At 49.4% G+C, this 21665-nt stretch overlaps 2 protein-coding genes across 2 annotated transcripts; both read left to right on the forward strand.

Moving 5' to 3' along the window:
- Nucleotides 1–9209: 9209 nt before the first annotated feature.
- Nucleotides 9210–17779, forward strand: LOC121441742 (centromere protein S-like). Its single transcript, XM_041643025.1, has 5 exons — nt 9210–9314; nt 13193–13316; nt 14042–14075; nt 16255–16321; nt 17437–17779. The coding sequence occupies exons 1-5, from the start codon at nt 9267–9269 to the stop codon at nt 17572–17574; spliced, it is 411 nt and encodes a 136-aa protein (XP_041498959.1). The 5' UTR covers nt 9210–9266; the 3' UTR covers nt 17575–17779.
- Nucleotides 17780–19873: 2094 nt separating this feature from the next.
- On the forward strand, nt 19874–21421 carry LOC121441743 (cortistatin-like). The gene is made up of 2 exons (XM_041643026.1): nt 19874–20148; nt 21146–21421. The coding sequence occupies exons 1-2, from the start codon at nt 20029–20031 to the stop codon at nt 21353–21355; spliced, it is 330 nt and encodes a 109-aa protein (XP_041498960.1). The 5' UTR covers nt 19874–20028; the 3' UTR covers nt 21356–21421.
- The last annotated feature ends 244 nt before the right edge of the window (nt 21422–21665 follow it).

Here is a 21665-nt window from a genome sequence, read left to right on the forward strand (position 1 = left end):
ACACGGTCGCACTGTGACCCACGGCTCACCCAATTCAGCTAGGCTGACTGGCCAGTGAGCCCCAGGGATTCACCTGCCTCCCTCCCCAGACAGATTTGAAGCACATGCTGGGTGACTGATGATCTTTGCTTTTTTCACATGGGTTCTAATCCCACCCCATCTCTTATGAACTGTGGTTACAACACTTACTTAACATGAGTGAAGCCCAGTGCTCAGCCCCAGCATTGAAAGGAAGCAGCAGCAGGATAGCTCAGCAGGGAAAGGCCAAGTCTGGCCACCTGAGTTCAGTCTCTGGGCCAGCTCCTGGAGTTGAGCTCTGACATTTGGGCCATAGTGTGTGTATCTTTCTGGGCGTGATGATACATCTAGCTCTGGCACGCCCGAACTGGAGGATGAAGACCACTTCCAAGCAGTTTAATCCCATGAGGAACTCTTTTTTTTTTTTTTTTTTTTTGTTTTGTTTTGTTTTTTTTTTGTTTTTTTTTTTTTTTTTGTTTTTCGAGACAGGGTTTCTCTGTGGTTTTGGAGCCTGTCCTGGAACTAGCTCTTGTAGACCAGGCTGGTCTCGAACTCACAGAGATCCGCCTGCCTCTGCCTCCCAAGTGCTGGGATTAAAGGCGTGCGCCACCACCGCCCGGCTGAGGAACTCTTTTGTACTGTAACTATTTCTGCTTATGAAATGAGGCTCGCACCGGGCGGATGAGAGAAGGAGCATCTAGGGAACAGGGCCAGATTCAGTGCTAAGTATGCCATTACAGCCAGGCAACCCTGACCTTGGTACAGTGGAACAGTGGTGACATCTAGTGGTCAGTATAGGCTCCTGCATCATCAATGGGACAATGATGACATCTAGTGGCCAGTACAGGCTTCTGCATTATCAGTTGAAAATAGTTCCAAAGTACACCTGCAATATGCTGCCTCAGCCCTAACCTGTGCTTGGACTCAAACCCCACAGGTCACCACAGTGATGCTCATTAACCCTAGTAATTGGCCACTTCAAAACGAGGTAGGATGCGGAGAACAAAGAGTGGGGACTGACTGAGAAGTAAGTCTTTTTGTGTGTCTTTGTTTTTTATGAGAGGGTTTTTCTGTAGCTTTGGAGCCTGTCCTAGAACTCACTCTGTAGACCAGGCTGGCCTCAAACTCACAGAAATCTGCCTGCCTCTGCCTTCTGAGTGCTGGGGTTAAAAGTATGCACCACCACACTCAGCCCTTTCCGAGACAGTTTTGCTCAGTAGCCCAAGCTGGCCTTGAACTCACTAGCCTCCTGCCTCAGCCTAAGGTATTCACCACCATCTTGGCTAACATAGATGGTTTTCTTTTTTTTTTTTTTTAATTTATTTATTATGTATACAATATTCTGTCTGTATGCCTGAAGGCCAGAAGAAGGCGCCAGACCTCTTTACAGATGGTTGTGAGCCACCATGTGGTTGCTGGGAATTGAACTCAGGACCTTTGGAAGAGCAGGCAATGCTCTTAACCACTGAGCCATCTCTCCAGCCCCCCATAGATGGTTTTCATACAAAGAGAAGCTGATGTGAAAATCGGGGAGACTAGGCCATCGATTAAGGCCTACAGAGACTTTTTTTTTTTTTGGTTTTTCGAGACTTTTTTAAAAAATGAATAATCAGAACTCAATGACCTGTGGTCTTATTGCTGCAAACAATGGAATCTTCCTCTAGGTGGAGACAAACCCTTCTCTCTCTCATGCTTAACCCAGTGGGATGGTTCAGGGACCTGGCCTCCAGGGACACTCCAAGAAGTTAAGATTCTGTACTTTTCCTGCCCCCTAGTATCACCCCTCCAGCTGCCATGGGGTTCTGCGCTTAGTCCCGAGTGCTCTTTCAGAACTGTTCCCTTTCCTTCTCTCTTTCTCTTCTGGGGTTGGCCAGGGCTTCCCTGCTCTTTCTCCATTGCCTCCTCCCTCAGGTTGATGAACCAATCTGCCTCCATCTTATGTTTGAAAGCCTCCTGATAGTAAAGACAAACTAAGTTCATTCCTGTTTATGAATAAATCTCTGTTTCTCAAGGACTGAGCTATACCCTACGTGTGACCTGTCCTGGAATGGCAACCATATCTCAAACAGTTGTTATAACCATCTTGCAAACCTACCTTTGTGTAGTGATGTTTCACCACCGCCTGGCTCAATTGTATTTTTTTTTTTTTTTTGGTTTTTCGAGACAGGGTTTCTCTGTGGCTTTGGAGCCTGTCCTGGAACTAGCTCTTGTAGACCAGGCTGGTCTCAAACTCACAGAGATCCGCCTGCCTCTGCCTCCCGAGTGCTGGGATTAAAGGCGTGCGCCACCACCGCCCGGCTTTTTTTTTTTTGAAAAAGTATTTATTTATTTATTATGTATACAATGTTCTGTCTGTGTGTATGCATGCAGGCCAGAAGAGGGCACCAGACCTCATTACAGATGGTTGTGAGCCACCATGTGGTTGCTGGGAATTGAACTCAGGACCTTTGGAAGAGCAGGCAATGCTCTTAACCTCTGAGCTATTTCTCCAGCCCCCTCAATTGTATTTTAATAGATAAAGTTTGCCAGAACTGTTTTACTCAAAGAGTAAAACAGTTTTTTTTACTCAGAGAGCAAAACAATCCCACTGGTCAGCCTTACAGACCAGGCAGTGGTGACACACACCTTTAATCCCAGTAGCCATGCTAGTTTACCATAGAAGCCTGGCGGTAGTGGTGCATGTCTTTAATCCCAGCCATAAAGAGGAATATAAAACGGGAGGAGACAGCTCTCACACACAGCCTCTCTCGGAGATTCCTGAAGACAGGGTCGCCATTTTGGACTGAGGTAGAGGTAAGAGCCAGTGGCTGGCTGTTTTGCTTTTCTGACCTTCAGGTTGAACCACAATTTCTGTCTCTGGGTTATTAATCATGCTACACCTTTTTTTTTAAAATATTTATTTATTATGTATACAATATTCTGTCCGTGTATATGTCTGCAGGCCAGAAGAGGGCACCAGACCTCATTACAGATGGTTGTGAGCCACCATGTGGTTGCTGGGAATTGAACTCAGGACCTTTGGAAGAACAGGCAATGCTCTTAACCACTGAGCCATCTCTCCAGCCCCCTACACCTTTGTTTCAAAAGATTGTTATGACCACCTTGCAATCATGTTTGTTTCTGGAGCGCGTTATGACTAGCTTGTTATGCTTATGTTCCGCTCCTGTAACCCTGCCTATTCTATCTGCCGAAACCTTCCTCACAGCTACTGCTGATCCCTTGAGCCCCACTACTTCATCTATGTAAGTTATTCTAATGTCAATAAAATAATGTTTCTGGAGTCAGATATTAGGATTAAAATGCCTGATAGATCCAAAGAGCAGTGTTGGAACAATCAGATGACCCTAACTCTCCACACTTCCCAGATGGAAAAGGCCGAGCATTTCTCTAAGCCCCTTCCTTTATCTTCCTGTGCCCTCCTGTCTGGGTCATTTCAGTCAGCCAGTCACGGGCTCCGCCCTCAGTCTCAGAGTGTCAGTGTGGGACATATCCCAGAACCCCTCGTTAGGCGGGGGTGGGGAGAGGACAGCCTGTGTACATGAGCAGAAAAGCTTGTTTTTAATTAATTGCTTCTTTAACTCATTTAGCCCTGATTGCTTAGGTCGGTGGTCTTTCTCCTCCCATCTTTGGAGTTAACACAGCATGGCTGACTGAGGCCACGTGGCTGACTCTATGGTCCTCTCTTCTCCATTCTCTTTCTGCAAGGTTTACAGCTTGCCTATCCTGGGGCTTCCCTTTTAAACACCAATGCGTTATCCTCAAGTTTCTGTTTGTATCTGTTCTTAATTTATTTATTTAATTAATTTTTATTTTAGGGAGAGGGTAGCCCTGGCTGTTCTGGAACAAGCTCTGTAGACCAGGCTGACCTCAAATTCCCAGAGATTCGCCTGCCTCTGCCTCCTGAGTGCTGGGAATAAAAGTGTGCGCCATCACTGCCTGGCTTAATTTGCTTAAATTAAGAAACAAGAACCTGGGGCTGGAGAGATGGCTCACATTTAAGAGCACTGGCTTCTCTTCCAGAGGACCTGGATTCAATTCCCAGCACCCACATGGCAGCTCACAACTGTCTAACTCCAGTTCCAGGGGATCTGACACCTTCACACCAATACACATAGAATAAATTAAAATAAATTATTTTTTATAAAAAGAAAGAGCAAGGTAGATGGTGGTAGTGCACGCCTTTAATCCCAGCACTTGGGAGGCAGAAGCAGCCAGATCTCCATGAGTTCAAGGCTAGCCTGGTCTTTAGAGTGAGTTCCAGGACAGCTAGGAGTACACAGAGAAACCCTGTCTCAAAAAACTGAAAGAAGGAAGGAAGGAAAGAACCCAGCTGGGTGTGGTGGCAGGTATTTTTAATCCCAGCACTTAGGAAAGAGAGGCAGGTATATCTCTGAGAGTTTGAGGCCAGCCTGGTCTACAGAGTTAAGTTCCAGGACAGCCAGGACTACATAGTGAGACCCTGTCTTGAAAACCTGAAAGAGAAACCCTAAGAGGGAGATTTCCCTGGTATCATTTAACCTCTCTACCAAGATTCAGGACTCCCCAAGACTTCTCTCCTTCCTTCTTTCCCCACCCCCTTCATTTTTTTTTTTTTAAGTTTTGGGGTGTGTGTGCTGTGAGTTCAAGTCTGACCTGATCTACACATGGAATTCCTTCCAGGCCAGCGAAGGCTACATAGTGAAACCTTGTCTCAAGAAACAAACGTTAAAGAGCAAGTTCTTATCTTATTGTTCCCAGAAGATGACTCACAATTCATTCTGATTGATCTGTCAGTCATGAGCAATCATCGTTTCTTTTAATTTTATTTTATGTGCATTAATGTTTTACCGTAGGTTCCAGGTCCCCTGGGACTGGAGTTAAGATGGTTGTGAGTTGCCTTGTGAGTTCTGGGAACTGAACATGGGTCTTCTGGAAGAACAGTCAGTGATCTTAACCGCTGAGCCATCTCTCCAGCCCCCCTTTCTTTTTCCTTATTAAGACAGAGTCCCGGGGCTGGAGAGATGGCTCAGCGGTTAAGAGCATCGCCTGCTCTTCCAAAGGTCCTGAGTTCAATTCCCAGCAACCACATGGTGGCTCACAACCATCTGTAATGAGATCTGGTGCCCTCTTCTGGCCTGCAGGCATACATACAGACAGAACATTGTAAACATAGTAAATAAATAAATTTTTTTTAAAATATTTATTTATTTATTTATTATGTATACAATATTCTGTCTGTATGCCTGAAGGCCAGAAGAGGGCGCCAGACCTCTTTACAGATGGTTGTGAGCCACCATGTGGTTGCTGGGAATTGAACTCAAGACCTTTGGAAGAGCAGGCAATGCTCTTAACCACTGAGCCATCTCTCCAGCCCCCGTAAATAAATAAATTTAAAAAAAAAAAAGACAGAGTCCCACTGTGTAGAAGACGGCTACCCTGGAACTCTGTAGACCCACTGGCCTCAGTTCAGGAGATGTGCTTGTCTCTGCCTCCCTGGTGCTGGGATTCCACTCCTGGCATTATCTTTTAATTTTTTTTTTTTTCCTGAGACAGGGTTTCTCTGTGTAGCCCTGACTGTCCTGGAATTCACTCTGTAGACCAGGCTGGTCTTAAACCCAGAAATCCGGCTGCCTCTGCCTCCCAATACTGAGATTAAAGATGCACGGCCACCACTGCCAGGCACCTTTCACTCTTTAGCTGGTGGCACAAATGAACTCCTTCCTACACCCTAGACAGCACTGTGTCATCTGCGTCTGCCCGTGCTCCCGACGTTGCGGTGTCTGTGTGGCAGATGGCTGGCTGTGTAGCGGTCCTAGCCAGTCCTGTCTTCCGTGATCTCAGCTGGACCCCGAAGCAGACGACACTGGGTGGAGGTAATGATGCGGACACACGGGAGACTCCAGCGGGCACCGTCTGTCTGCTCACCTGGGACAGCACACTAGCGAGAACCGGCCTCCAACATTGAATACATGGAGCAGCAGAGACGTCGTTTGTTCTTGGAACTGAGATATGAATGGAGGTCTGAAAGAACAAGTCAGGAAGGAGGAAGACAGCTGGAGGAAGGAAGGACGGTCCACACTGGGTTCGTGTTGCACCCTCGCGGGCTGGGAATCAAACCCTTACCCAAGTACGCTAGGCAAGAGCTCTCCCGCTGATCCTTACCTTTAGAGACTGGTTTATTTTTACCTTATGCATATATGTGTTGCTTGCATGATGCATGTTTGTACATTGTACGTGTGTGTCTGGTGCGTGCCCTTGGAGGTCAAAAGAGGGTGTTGGATCCCTTGAAACAGTCATCACAGAAGTAAGCCACCACGTCGGCGCTGCAGACTAAACCCAGGTTCTCTGCAAGAGCAGCAATCGCGATGAGTTAGTTGCTGAGCCATTTCACTGCCCAGCTCGTTCTATAGCTCTGCATAAGGGAGACTCGACTAGTCCTCATGCCAACGCTCCCCTGGCCCTGGCGATGGGAACCACTCACTCTGAATGCATGCTATTTGGGTAAGCGTCTCAGTCTGATTTGGGGTCACTGCAGTTGGTGGCTCTTTGCAAAGCCTCCTGAGGCTGCATGTGTGTGAGTTTACATAGAAAGCACTGCCTTTAGTAACTTACATTCGTTAGCTCTTGTGCACAGTGGGGGTCGGAGGACTCTTCTGTGGGCGCCAGGCTTACAGGGGCAGGCGCTTTTACCCTCCGAGGCAACTTGCCGGCCCAATATTTTATCATTTGTTAATTGCGGGTGATACATGTTTGATTTTTTTTTTTTTTTTGATTTTTCGAGACAGGGTTTCTCCGTAGCTTTTGGTTCCTGTCCTGGAACTAGCTCTTGTAGACCAGGCTGGCCTCGAACTCACAGAGATCCGCCTGCCTCTGCCTCCCGAGTGCTGGGATTAAAGGCGTGCGCCACCACCGCCCGGCTTTTTTTTTTGGTTTTTCGAGACAGGGTTTCTCTGTGGTTTTGGAGCCTGTCCTGGAACTAGCTCTTGTAGACCAGGCTAGTCTCGAACTCACAGAGATCCACCTGCCTCTGCCTCCCGAGTACTGGGATTAAAGGCATGCGCCACCACTGCCCGGCTTTGATTTTTTTTTTTTAAGTGCACACATTTAAAATAGGTTTATTCATTTTACTTGTGTGTGTCAAAATACATTTTTTTTATTTCCAAAATAGTGGGTTTTGCAACTAGTTTAATGCAGAGAACCAAGGTCTGCTCAATACCACCCCTAAGTCAACATAGCACAGTTTAGATGCAGAGAATGGATAACCTACATACAAAACACTGAACTAGTAGAGACCTGCACTGAATCATCTTCACAGGTATCCAGACGTCACTAAACCACAGCATGCCTAACTGTTGTGCACCCAGAACGCACTGCAGTCACCAAACCAATCAGTTATCTGTGCTCTACCTCCTCATTAGACCATGAAATAAGCCGTATTCAGACCCCACCATTCATACAGCTCAAATACAACCAAAACCAAAATCCTCGCACCTATCCTTGTACCTTTAGGATCAAGAATCCTGAGCTTGGTAGTAAGAGTATTAACCTTCTGTCTTCATAAAACCAATCAAGAGAGAGAGTTTACAATTCTACTTCCCAAACGCCCTTCCCCAACCCGGAGTCATCTAAAATAGGCAGGAGAACACAATGACCCTTTAAACTGAAGGGGTACAAATCCACATTTAATATAGTATGATACACTCAATAATAAGTCAGCTACTATAATCTATACAATGTACACTTTATTCAAATGGCTGAACTGTTCAGTGGTTAAGAAGACAGTTATGTGCCAGGAAGATGTAATATTTTTTGCATGGTTTAATGAAAAAGTTATTTGTCCAAATAAAAGCCATTTTTTTAATATTTATTTATTTATTATGTATACAATATTCTGTCTGTGTATATGCCTGCAGGCCAGAAGAGGCCAGCAGACCCCATTACAGATGATTGTGAGCCACCATGTGGTTGCTGGGAATTGAACTCAGTACCTTTGGAAGAGCAGTCAATGCTCTTAACCACTGAGCCATCTCTCCAGTCCCCATTTTCTTTTTTAAAAAATATTTATTTATTTATTATGTAGACAATATTCTGTCTCTGTGTATGTCTGCAGGCCAGAAGAGGACACCAGAGCTCATTACAGATGGTTGTGAGTCACCATGTGGTTGCTAGGAACTGAACTCAGGACCTTTGGAAGAGCAGGCAATGAATGCTCTTAACCACTGAGCCATCTCTCCAGCCCCAAAAGCCATTTTCTTCATGGACGTGGCTTTGCTTATTTTTTTTTTCCTTTAAAAAAGGCCACTGAATGTATAAAATGGTCTGAACAATGTTTTGTTTTGTTTTTTAGTTTGAGATAGAACCTCACTAAGTAGTCCTGGCTGGTCTTGAACTCACAGAGATCCACCTGCCTTTGACTCCCAAGTTCTGGGACTAAAGATGTGCACCACCACACCCAGCACATACGTATCTCCCCCGACACACAAGGTTTCTCTGTCTAACAGCCCTGGCTGCCCTGGAACTCACTCTGTAGACCAGGCTGACCTCGAACTCACAGAGATCCACCTGCCTCTGCCTTCTCCGTGCTGGGATTAAAGGCGTGTATCACCACGACCAGCCAAGTTATTTTTAAGATTTTACTATTTATGCATATGCATGTGTGCAGGTATGTGCATGTGCACGCAGGGTCCATGGAGACCAAAAGATGACATTGTATCTGTCCCCTAGAGGTGGAATTACAGGTGCTTTGTGAGCCGCTTGGTGTGGGTACTGGATCCTCGGTCACGCGGCAGGTGCCCTCAATTACTGCTAGCTACAGAGCTATCTCATGCATGTTCTTTCAGATGTTGAAGGGCTGGAGAGATGGCTCAGAGGTTAAGAGCACTAGTTGTTCTTCCAGAGGTCCTGAGTTCAATTCCCAGCAACCACATGATGGCTCACAACCATCTTTAACGAAATCTGGTGCCCTCTTCTGGCCTGCAGGCATACATGCAGACAGAACACTGTAAAAATAAAAAAAAAAATAAAAAAAAATAAAAAAAAAAACAGATGTTGAAGGAAGTGACAGGACTTGAGACAGCGTCTAGGGTGCTGCACCTGATCCTGGGATCGCGCCAACGCCAGCTAGACCCTTCCACAAACCGCCGCCAGGGGGAGCGTGCGGGCCAGGAAGGAGGCGCTTCGCGCTTTGACCCTCTGCGCTGTCCGTCGCAGACGCAGAGCGGGAAAATCTGACTCTACCGCGGCCCGCCTGCCCGGGGAGCCCCGCAGCGATGGAGGAGACGGAGGCGGAGGAGGAGCGGCAGTTCTCTCACCGGCAGGTAGACAATAAACGGGGTCCCAGCAAGACAGGACGGCGAGTTCCTGTTTTCCCGGCTTTCCCAGGGCTGGGAAGGTGGAAGGTGGGCGCTCACGGGAGAAGGCGGCGCTTGGTTGGCAGAATGCTCGCGCAGCATGCGCGAAGCCTTAGGTTCGAGTCCCAGCCCTGCACAAACGGGCCTGGGGTGAACGACTGTGATCCTAGCACTGTGGGATGGAGGCAGAAGCAAGTTTAAGGTCGTCTTCAGCGATATACCGAGTTCGAGGCCAACCTGGAATACCTGTCTCGAAGAAGACTGGGGGTGGGGTGCGGTGAAGGGAGAGGGGCTGGGACTGTGCCGCAGAAGCTGAGGCAGGAGAATTATGAGTTTCAGATCAGTTAGGTACCATGGGAGCTCCTGTCTCGAAAGCAAGAGAGGTTAGGGCGTCGGGGCTCAGGCCTTTTCTTCCAGCGCTCAGGAGGCAGAGCTAGCAGCTCTGAACTTTCGACTCGCCTAGTCTACCTAGGGAGAGCCTATCAAGGAGACACCAAGGGATGAAGAGCGAGAAAGAAGCGTTGCTAGCCGAGTCATGGACACCCAAGTGCCCACAGTTGTTTTCTCTTGTTGGCATCTTACTTTCTTTGTTTTTTTGTAGCAAGCGCCGTTCTCAGGTAGTTGGGCTCCTATTTAAGTGTTAAAGCCCTGACCCCGCTTAGAGATCAGCTGATCACCATTTTAGCCTGCTAGAGGCTCTAAGTTCAGATGAGGCCAGGCACTCGCCTTTGATCCCAGCCGTGGGGAGGCAGAGGCAGGCGGCTCTCTGAGTTCCAGGCCAGCCAGTGTTACAGCAGGACCTTGTCTAAGAAATAAAATAAAAATCCAATGAAATGAATAGGTCAAGGTCAGGGTGGCATAGTTCACCTCTTCCCCATAGTTTATCACATTTCAGAAGTTCTCTGTGTTTGGAGACTGGTCCCCATTGTTCGGATCTCCTGCCTGTACCTCCCCCGTGCCGGACGGCAGGCACTCCGTGCAGCCAGGCCTGGGACAGCTGTCTAACTTGAATGGAATTCCATTGTTGGCTGTACAGTCTGCAGTCGAGTGCCTCCATTTGACCTGCAGGTTACACTTGTCTTCTCTCTCTATCTAGGATCAAATCAAGGGTTACTCTTGTCTCCCAGGCCTTCACTTTCAATCTGTGACACCAGCAGGTGTGAAGAGAGCGATAACAGCCAGGGTGGGATGGGAGAGCAGGAGCTATGGGGTTTTTGTTATTATTATACTTATTTATTTTGATGTGGGTGCTGTCAGAAGTCAGGTTGTCAGGGTTAGCAACTCTTTTTTTTTTTAATATTTATTTATTATGTATACAATATTCAATCTGTGTGTGTTTGCAGACCAGAAGAGGACAGCAGACCTCATTACAGATGGTTGTGAGCCACCATGTGGTTGCCGGGAATTGAACTCATGACCTTTGGAAGAGCAGGCAATGCTCTTAACCACTGAGCCATCTCTCCAGCCCGGTTAGCAACTCTTGTAGCCCAGGCTGGCCTCGAACTCACAGAGATCCGCCTGCCTCTGCCTCCCCACGGCTGGCATTAAAGGCCTGCGCCACCACTGCCTGGCTACAGCCCCCCCCCCCCCTTTTTTTTAAAGACAGGGTCTTATTGTTTAGCCCTGGCTAGCCTGGAAATCACAGAAATTCCTCCCCGCACTACCTCCCAAGTTCTGAGATTGAAGGGCACACCCCACCACGTCTAGAAGTCTTGTATTTATTTGTTTGTTTGTTTGTTTGTTTGTTTGCTTCGAGACAGGTTTCTCTGTGGCTTTGGAGCCTGTCCTGGAACTAGCTCTTGTAGACCAGGCTGGTCTCGAACTCACAGAGATCCGCCTGCCTCTGCTTCCCGAGTGCTGGGATTAAAAGTGTGCGCCACCACCACCCGGCTTGTTTTTATTTTTTTATTTAATTTTATTATTATTTGTTTGTGTGTGAGGTGCTAGAGATCGAGCTTGGGACCTTACACATGCCAGGCAGGCACTCTGCCACTGAACTACACTACTGGGTCTTTTTGTTTCTGTAGAATCAATTCTGAGAGCAAAGCCTGGCTTAGGAGACAGTAAATGCTCACTGATTAAATGAGGCCAGAAAGATGAACTCAAGTGGGGCGGTGGTGGCGCATGCCTTTAATCCCAGCACTCGGGAGGCGAAGGCAGGTGGATCTCTGTGAGTTCGAGACCAGCCTGGTCTACAAAGGGAGTTCTAGGACAGACAAGGCTACACGGAGAAACCCTATCTCAAAAAGCAAACAAGAAAAGAGCTCAAATTTGCATCTCTGCTCTGAGGACCCCAGCACCCACTCCACCAGCATTCCTGGCACGCAGACTCTGTGGGATAAGGTGGACAAGGTGCTGCTCTTGAGTTTCAAGTCTCATGACTTAGCCTCCAAGATCTAAAGCATAGCAGAAGGAAGGCGGCCCAACAGGAGCAGACAAAACTTCCTGGAGCCAGATGTGTTCAGGATTCCGCATCCTGTCCCCAGCCCCCACTCACATCTAAAAGGGCCTTCAGGGTCTTCGCCCTTCTAGGTGATGATTCTTTTGATCTCCTAATGGCTGGATTTGCTTGTCTGACGTCCGAGCAGACAAGGGGGTTGGGGAACAGGTCCCAAGCTCATCTTCCTGGCCTCGCCCAGAGGCCCTGGACCATCTGTGTGGTTGACCTGCCTGTGTAGTGGATACTTGCTAGTGTCTTGGATTCAGGTGACACCACACCTGCCTGGGCTCTGTCTTCCAAACAGAGCAGCCATGACTACTTGAGAGACCCTCACCATCAGGCCTGCGGACTGTTGATGCCCCTCATCGGAAGTGGGTAGGGCCGGTAGCCCCTCACCTGATCTCAGTCTCCCCAGCCTGCCCTTCCCAGACAGCTGCACATAATTCTGCCCTAATTGCACTTGGCCTCAGGGTTTCGGGGGCGAGAGAGAATATGGACTAGGTTACCAGGAGGAGGCACTCAATGTGCAATCCGGGGAAGTTATCATCCATGCTGGGTGAGACTGCGGTCCTGTGGCTGCTCTGGGCTCACCCGTACTCTGTAGGTGCGCCCACTAAATACATTGGTTCCCCAAGTTAGACGTGGGTAATGGATGGTACTGTTTGCTGGTGCCCTGTGAAGAGGGGTAGAGGTTGGTTTACATCTCCGCGGGGAAGGAGGTCACTCATCAGTGGAGAGACCGCAGGGCTTGCTGCCTTGCTTGCTCTGAGCTGCTTCCCCTTGGTATGTCTGCCTAGGAAGGAGTGACACTTTCAGTATCTAAAAGGCTTTCTGGGAACTAGGATGCGGCTCAGTGGGAGTGTTTGCCTAGTGTGTGAGGCTCTGGTTCCATTCCCAGCACTGCCAAAAATGGGGGAGGGTAATTCCTGTGGGGCAGGAAGACCATTGCGGTGGCTGGTGACCCTGTAGACCAGAGGATGGTCAGATGCGTAGTCATCAGCCCTTGCTGTCCTGTCGCCTGGGCCTGGAGGCTGTGGCTGCTAGAGACTTGGAACCAAGGCCTGGGATCTTTCTGTCTTTCGTTAGCTATTTTAAGGCTGCAGACTGGTGTCTCACTGTATTCCCCAGATGGGCCCTCAGCGCGCAGGGCCTGGACAGAGCTGAAGGATGCAGCTAGGGCTGCTGTCAATGCTCCTTGCTGACTAGCGTGGTTTCTCATCTTTATGGGACCTAAATCATAACCATTAGTTGGAAAGTCATGTCCCCCCAAGTCACACTCCAGAGGGTGTCGTTAACTGATTAGTGCACTTGCCTGTCACTCCGCCATGATGGAATGTTCTGCAGGAATTAGGCCGGGCAGCCTCTCTCCCTGATCTTCACTTAAGGATGTGTGATTTCCCTGCAGAGGCTAAAGGCAGCAGTTCACTACACGGTCGGCAGTCTGTGCAATGAAGTGGCCTTGGACAAACAGGTGCAGTTCAACAAGCAGACCGTGGCAGCCCTCGCGGAGGTGACTTTCCGACAGTGCGGTACGAGGCCAGGACATCTCTGTGGGCTTGACCGGGGACCCGTGTGGGTGGGAGCTGTGGTGTGGCTCATCCCCCCCAGCACACACACACACACACACACACACACACACACACACACACGGGCTCCCTGATCACTTCGTGGCCGGAAGAGTTGTGTGGGAAGGACATTTAAATGGCCATGGTGGCTGGAACATTGGACACGTTCCATCTCAGTGCTGTGACACGGCCATGCTTCCCATAGTGTGTGTGACAGCTGCACCCTGGCGCTGATACTCACTCGTGAGGAAATCAGAGTTCTTACTAACCCTACTTGGGGCAGACATACAGGGCGGTCCCTAGCGAACAAAGGTGTCATCACAGGTAGGACAAGGCTTGTAAGAGGAGTGGAGGGTGCTGGGAAGGACAGGGATGCAGCCACGATTTGGAAAAGCTGGTGGGGCCGGGTGTGATGCACACTTTAATCCCAGCACTCAGGAGACAGGCAGGTGGGTCTCTTGAGTTCAAGGCCAGCCTGGACCAGTGAGTTTCAGGACGGCCAGTGCTACACAGAGAAATCCTGTCCTGAAGAACTTTAAAAAAAAAAAAAAAGAAAAGTTGGTAACTGCTGGCCTGGGGTGCCTTTGTTCGCCTCCGAGGTTTGCCGAGTCTGCTGACTAGAAGCCTAGGCTTCAGTCCTGAGGTGGAGATGGGCCAGCTGATAGCTATTTTTTTCCCCTCTCTTTCAGAAAATTTTGCCAAAGACCTTGAGATGTTTGCCAGGTGGGTAGAAGAGCTGGCTGTGTAATTGAGGTCCATTGACATCACCGCCCCCATCTGGCGGTATATTTCAGTTCTGTGGCGCCTGTTTGCTGGGGCCTCGTGCCTGATGACGAAGCTACAGGGACCTAACATCTGCTCCGAACACGTCACTTGATAGTCTGGTATCTCCGAGTCCTTTTGAAGGTCTCTCACTGACTGAGGTCTGAATGGCGGCCCCAGGACTGCAGTGTGCGGCTGCCTGTTTTAAAAACCCTTTCTTGGGGAGGTTGCGATTGCTCAGGATGTGGGAAGTTGGGGGGTCAGTCCCCCTGTGGAGAGGGCCTCAGAGCGCCACAGCCCTGATTGCTTGCAGGTGTCATAGAATGACAGGCAAGGGCTTTCATTCCGTGCTTGCTATGAGGAAGACTAATCTTCCCGGGAAGGGGGAGGCTTGCCTTCAGCTGGAGAAGCCTGAGCTCTTACAGGTGATTTATGTTCGGCTCTTCAATTAGTACCTCAGGTAATTGGAAACCATTGCTTTTATGCAGCCGTTGGAATGGCTGGGGCCTGGGAGGGCTGAAGCTTCTCTTTTGCCTCTGCTCACCTCAGCCTCTGGGCCACACTTCTCACCTTACCCCTCTGCACTGATTCTCTGATGAATCTTTCCGCTGAATTAAAGCAGGGGGCTCTAAATCTTCCCCTTCCTGTATATATTATCAGTCCCTAAAAACTGCTTGGCATCGTCAGCTCGGCTGAGGGGAATACGGCGCTATTATGAGATGCTAACAGCTCATTCAGCTGCTGCTTATTTGTGCCCCACCCCCAAGTCCCACGAAGTATCTATCACCTTCAATTCCCCTTTCTGTGTTGGCTGTGGAAGTCAATGAAATTCTTAAAAAATGTTTTTGTGTGGTTCCAGAAACAAGCTGGGCATGGTGGGGCAGTCTTGGTGCTTGGGAAGGTGAGGCAGGAGGAGTCCACGTTCAAGACTGGCCTGGCTCCATAGTGAGGCTCTCAGAACAATCCAGAAGCTGGGCTGAGTGGTGGCTTCAAGAGCAAGAGCACTTGTTCTTGTCGAGGTCCCAAGTTCAATTCCAGACCCACACCATGGCTCACAAGTGTTAACAACTCCAGCGTCCTCTTCCATCCTCAGGCACGAGGACACGAGTGGGAGAGAGACATACATGCTACACGTAAAAATTTAAAATCCAGAAGCCAGGAGTTAGGATGCAGTTCAGTGACAGTCACATGGTTGGCATAGAAATGAAGAGGACTGTGGGTCCCCTGCAGCTGGAGTTGTGATCTGCCAGATGCAGATGTTGGGAACTGAACTCCGCCCTCTGCAAGAGCAGGGAGCAGCCCTCTCTGCAGCCCCCATCTTTCCCAGCGAGGCTTGGAGGAGGATGTGAAGGACCTCGGTCCAAGCTGTGAGCAGGAGGCAGAACCAGTTTAAAGGCAGGTCTCAATTCTGCCGGACTCTCGTGTGGGGGGGGAGGGGGGGCAGGGTTCAGAGCTTGCAGGGAAGTGGGTTCTAGGAGGAGCTGCAGGTGCTTTGTCTGTGATTCAGTCCTGGAGAAGAGCTTCAAGAGCCAGCATCATGGCCGTTTTCTTGCCCATTCAGCTAAAGTCTACTTATCAGAGCAGTCGTGTCTTACGATGACTCCTTTCTCTCCACCAGCCTTGTATGCGCACCTTGCGTGGTCTGTGGTCTTACAGACGACTGCTATAGAAAGGGTGGCGTTAGACAGTGTCTAACCCTTCTTTGCTCTCCAGCACACTGGCTCGCAGACACAGTTGACAGATTGTCTTCAGTGTCCTCTGTGGAGTTGGTATCCTGTAGCATGGTTACTAAAACCCAGAGACAGAAATTGGGGTTCAACCTGAAGACCAGAAGAGCAAAGCAGCCAACCACTGGCTCTTACCTCTACCTCAGTCTGAACTGGCGATCCTGCCTCCAGGAATCTCAGAATGAGACTGTGTCTGGGAGCTGTCTCCTCCCATTTTATAATCCTCTCTAGTGCTGGGATTAAAGGTGTGCACCATTACCGCGCAGTTTCTTTGGCAAACTGTGTCATGATTGCCTGGTGGTTTGACTCTGACGGGATGGGTTAGGCATCCTTGTTCCTCCAGCCGTGAACTTTTATATCCCGTCCTAACTTTAACACCACAGTTTGGTGACGTGTTTCTGCCCTTTCTGCAGACACGCGAAAAGAAGCACAGTTACCACTGAGGACGTGAAGCTCTTAGCCAGGCGGAGTAATTCACTGGTGAGAGATGAATTTCTTCCTCACCCCCGTCCCCCCGGAATACATTATTCCCAATTAATCACTTGAAGGCGTGTAGTTATTCTCCAGGGCACCTTGCATTAAAAACTGGAGATGGCTGAACCATTCAGACCTCCTGTAATTTATAGCCCTCCTTTCATCATGATAGATCTTGCAAAGCCAATTTGAAATTTTCTAATCAGCTCTCTCTGGATTCCATAATTTACCTTTTTTGTAATATCTCAAAACTTTGGTGCCATGTTTCATTTATAACATGATGTCACAGACCAGTCATGGGTTAGTTGGTCTATGGGGATGGTTTCCTTGTGGTACCCACCCCACCCCCACCTAATGCTAGGGATTGAAAGTAGGGCCTTGTGCATGCTAGTCAGATGCTGTCTGTACCACTGCACCACATGTCCTGCCCCTTTATTCTGTGTGTGTGTGCGTGTGCGCGCGTTTGCTCACATTTGTGCCTGTCTACCGTGTGTGTGTGTGTGTGGTGCCCGTGGAGGGCAGATCCCCTGGAACTGGAGTCACAGGTGGTTGTGAGCCACAGTGAGTGCTGGGACTCAAAACTGGGTCCTCTGTGAAGGTAGCAAGTGCTGCAAACCACAGAGCCTCTCTCCAGCCTCAGTTCTTGTTCTGAGACAAAACAAGGGGCATGCTGAGTATACAGCCAGTCTTGAGCTTGACTTTTAGCCTAGGTAGGCTTTGAACGTGCAACAGGTATGCCCCCAGGCCCAGCCGTACTGCAGTTCTGATGGGCTGGGGACGGATGGAAGCCTGCCAGGTCAGTTATGCAGGCGAGCACAATTTCTAGTTTTTCACATCTAAAAAATCATTTTGACCAAACTGTCATTTTCTAGGTGAAGACTCTCTTGACACTTAGAGGTGCCAGGGTCACCTGACTGTAGCTAACGGATCTAGAATACCATAACCCTGCCGGGTCTCAGCCTCTGAACTGTGTCCCTCTCCGTCTTCAGTTCAGTTTTAGTGCTCATAATTGGAATCCTGGAGAAGGCATAAGTTATTGTGACTATTTTTAGGTTTACAAATAAGTTTACAGACAGATGTAAAGATTTAAATACAGTTTTGCTTTTTATGTACCTACATAGCTAAAATACATCACAGAGAAAAACGAAGAGATTGCTCAGCTCAACCTAGAGCGAAAGGCCAAGAAGAAAAGGAAGCCAGAGGATGAGAGCAGTAACTCCAGGGAGTCCGCTGCCGAAGTGGTGGACACTGAGACTTGAGTCCTGGCCACGTGGGACCCGGCGGCCTTCAGCACGCGCAAGTGTGCCCACCACCAAGTCAGAGGGATAAGTAGAGGCGTCTAAAAGAAACACGTGGCTGGGCAGCTTTTCATGTTGCCAGTTTCAAGACATCTGAGGGCAGCTTGGAAGAACCAGGCACTCCTCGCCTGCAGAGTGTCCACGTGCCGTCCCTGGCACCGGCGAGGCTGGCATCTGGATGGCACACTGACGTGGCTGAGGCTGATGGTTCGTGTTAGCAGTTAGACATGCTGGGTTTGGGGTGAGCCGTCCTTCACTGCCTACTTTCTAGGCCGAGTGACGGTCTCTGAACAGTGAATAAAGCTGTTTCCTTAGCTCTGGCTGCTAAGGTTCTTTCAGACCTGTGGCCCCTTGATCATCCATGAAAGATGGTGCTGGGAATGGGATTTCTCGTTCCTTAGCGCACCTTTGTAATGAAGCCTAGGCTTTGCTGAGCAGAGGTCGCTTGAGGGGGAGTCTGGAGCTCCAGTGTGAAATAGTGGCGCAGGGGGCCGCTCTTTCCCTTATACAGTGGTAGGGTCCAGAGGGTGGCCTGGGGCCGGCAAGGTAGCTCAGTGAGTGAGACATTTGTCAAGCGTGGTGACCCGAGTTTAATCCCATGCTGGAGGAGAAAACTGATTCCCAGAAGTTGAGAAGGGACGAGATCTTTCAGAAGGCGCCTTCCGGCCCTCAGTTTGCTTTAGGTATGAACCTTTCTTGGGTCCTGGTGGTCTCTAGTGGCCTGAGAGGGGTTTCAGGTCTGGGCAGCTCCGAGGGATTCGTACATTTGGCCCCACAAGTTTTTTTTTTTTTTTTAATTTAAATTTTTGGTTTTTTGAGACAGTTTCTCTGTAGCTTTGGTTCCTGTCCTGGAACTCGCTCTGTAGGCCAGGCTGGTCTCGAACTCACAGAGATCCGCCTGCCTCTGCCCCACAAGTTTGGCCATTCCTTTTCTGGACCAAAATAATAAGCACCATAGCCGGGTGATGGTGGCGCACGCCTTTAATCCCAGCACTCGGGAGGCAGAGGCAGGCGGATCTCTGTGAGTTCGAGACCAGCCTGGTCTACAGAGCTAGTTCCAGGACAGGCTCCAAAACCACATAGAAACCCTGCCTCGAAAAACCAAAATAATAATAATAATAATAATCACCAATTTTAGAATTAGGCATGTATTTCCAAGTGCTGGGACTAAAGGTGTGCGTCAACACACGGCCTGTGTGTGGGCACACGCATGTGCTATGGTGTGCATGCTCGTATCTCCCAGCATGCTGGCTCCAGGGGACTGACAGGCCGTCAGGTTTGGTGACAGACTTACCTGTTGAACCATCTCACTGGCCTAATTTAAAGAATGTGATACTTGCTAATACGGGGAGTTTGGGAAGCCCTAGACCATGAACTATGCTCAGTGTCACCGGGATGCAGAAAGCCCTTGGTTCCTCCTATGCCTTCTGCATCAGCATCTGTATGTCAATGAGTTGGAGGTCTGGCTGAAGAACCAGGGTTTGGCCCAGGCAGAGGGCAGTGCTGGGATGTAGCTCTTGCACTACAGGACGGGACCGGGAACTAGGCTGGAGATTTAAAAACACACCCACACAGACAGAGACACAGGGACAGGAACGTGGGTCATCCTTGAAACAAGATGCCCCCTGTATTGTGTACCAGGGCAGCTTAGGTAGGGATCCTTAACTGATAGCCACGCCCCAGCCAAGCCCACCAGAAACTCCCCTGCCTTCAGGAACTCCTGAGGGTCTCCTGCTCAGAGCAGCTGCAAACACAAGAAAACAAGTCATTTACAGGAAATTCAGAGTCTGGGGGTCCACAGCCCCCGACACTGGGACAAGCTCTTGGTTCATCCCTTGTGTGGGTGAAACCCTGCTGTCCTGTGTCCCCGAGTCCTCTCTGCACCTATTACTTCTCTAGCAGATTCAGGCAGACTTCATTTCTGATCTGGGGACGGAACCGGAGCCTCACACTTGACAAGCACGTGCCGTGCTGTGCTGTGCTGCACCCCCTTCCTCAGCTTTGCTTTCTTATGGGTAAGATCCCACGTTTGAAACTCTTTACCCAAGCCTAATTTCCTATTCTGTTAAATCGCTCGACTTTGTCCTAATGGCTTCCTGCTTGCTGCAGCCACAATTACAAGGAAACAGAACTTCCTCACTGCAAATGCGCACGCACGTGTTCTAAAATGAGAGCCGATCCACGCTGGCGCAGGAAAAGTCCTGAGTCTTTAATTAAGGGGCTAAATCCAACCTCACGAATGTTTCTGTGAGAACTGATTGCTCCGGCTTGTGCGTCACGGCACGAGTGGAGAGGCATGCAAGTTTTCAGTGGACGTGTGCAGGCCCCAAAACAGCTGGCACGGGAGCTTAAAATACCAGAGCTCCAGAGAAAGACCCCATCCGCAGAGCACTGACCTACGGACAGCCCAAGAGGATGGGTGGCTGCCGAGCCAGAGGCCAGTGGCTGTCGGCCTTCGGGCTGCTGCTGCTGCTGTGGGGGGCTGTGGCCACTGCCCTTCCGTTGGAGCGTGGTCCCACCAGCCAGGACAGTGGGGTGAGTACGGTCCCCACCCAGTGAGTTGCCGTGCGTGTGCGTGTGCGTGTGCGTGTGTGTGTGTGTGTGTGTGTGTCCCCAGGATGCTACAATGGACCATTCAGACCACGGGTCTCCCTTGCCCTCACTTGTCCTGGCCTGTGTCTGTTCAGGGGCTCTCTGCTGGTGTCTGCTTTGACTTCTGACTCTCAGCGTGAGCTTGTGGACCAGCTCCTGCCAGTATTGGTCACACGGACTGCGAGAACCTTAATTTACGCTCGCTCACATTAATTCCTGCCATCCCTTTCTCTACGATATAAATTCCTAATTTCATCAAATGATTTACTTTCTCGTTTTTTTTTTCAATTTTGAAAAAATTCCAAGAAAGAGTACATAAAGTTGACCATTAGAAACGGATTTTTCTCTGAAATTACCAGCTAAGTTTCCGGCGGGTCGTTTATCATCAGAATACTGCTAGCCGGTTTCCCAAGGGGTTTGAAAAACCAGACCTTAGTCTCTCTGTCTCTTCAGGTCTCTGAACACCCAGCAGGGTGTCTGAAAACAGTAGCAAGTTAAATGAACCTGTCTGCCCGGGGTGTCTGTGCCATCAGTCACCTGGGCAGCTCTCTCAGAGCTAAGGACCTCAGCAAAGAGTGTTAGAAGGGAGAGGTCAGCAATTCACTCATTGGTATTTTGAGACAAGGTCTCACTCTGTAGCCCTGTCTAGCCTCAAACTCACACTAATCCAGCTTCCTTTGCCCACAAGTGCTGAGGAAGACCTGTGCTACCATGGCTGGGAAAATTAGCAAAAAAAAAAAAAAAAATTATTTGTCCGTTTTCCTCTGCACAGCAGTTTCTCTAGGATTCTCCAGATGCAGCCTTTGAAGGAAGTGTGGTTTGTTAAGGAGAAGCTTGCCATCTGGGAGGGAGCCTAGGAGGGAGTGGCGGACTCTCCTGAGGCTGGCTGTGTCCAGGGCTTGCTTCATTCTACCTTGTCCTTGCTTCTCTGAAAACACAGGAAGCTGCGGAAGGGAAGAGGGCCAGCCTCCTGACTTTCCTTGCCTGGTGGCACGGGTGGACCTCCCAAGCCAGCTCCAGTGCCCTCATCGGAGGGGATACCAGCGAGGTGTCTAGGCGACAGGAAAGCCCACCTCTCCAGCAGCCCCCACGCCGGGATAAAAAGCCCTGCAAGAACTTCTTCTGGAAAACCTTCTCCTCTTGCAAATAACCCCGCCCTGGCCACCCCTGGAAATGCATCCATAGTCTGAATAAAGAGTGTCGGGCAGCATGGAGCTTTCATAAGTCAACTTTTCTTCCCAGGCTATGTGAAAATTACTAAATTTCAGTAATGGCCACTACAAATATTGGTGAAATAAGGAACTGGAAACCCATAGGGAACCCTCCAACTCAAAATTTGGTGGTGCTTACCAGAGTGTATCCAGCAGGACCACTGGGCTTCCGTCCTGGTGCTGGGAGAGAGGGCTTCTCTTCTCTCAATTGAAAACAGCTAAAATTGTGTGTGTGTGTGTGTGTGTGTG

This window comes from Microtus oregoni, unplaced genomic scaffold (genome assembly GCF_018167655.1).
Source record: "Microtus oregoni isolate MIOR12 unplaced genomic scaffold, Mior012 000081F_ref0000091, whole genome shotgun sequence".
Taxonomy (NCBI): Eukaryota; Metazoa; Chordata; class Mammalia; order Rodentia; family Cricetidae; genus Microtus; species Microtus oregoni.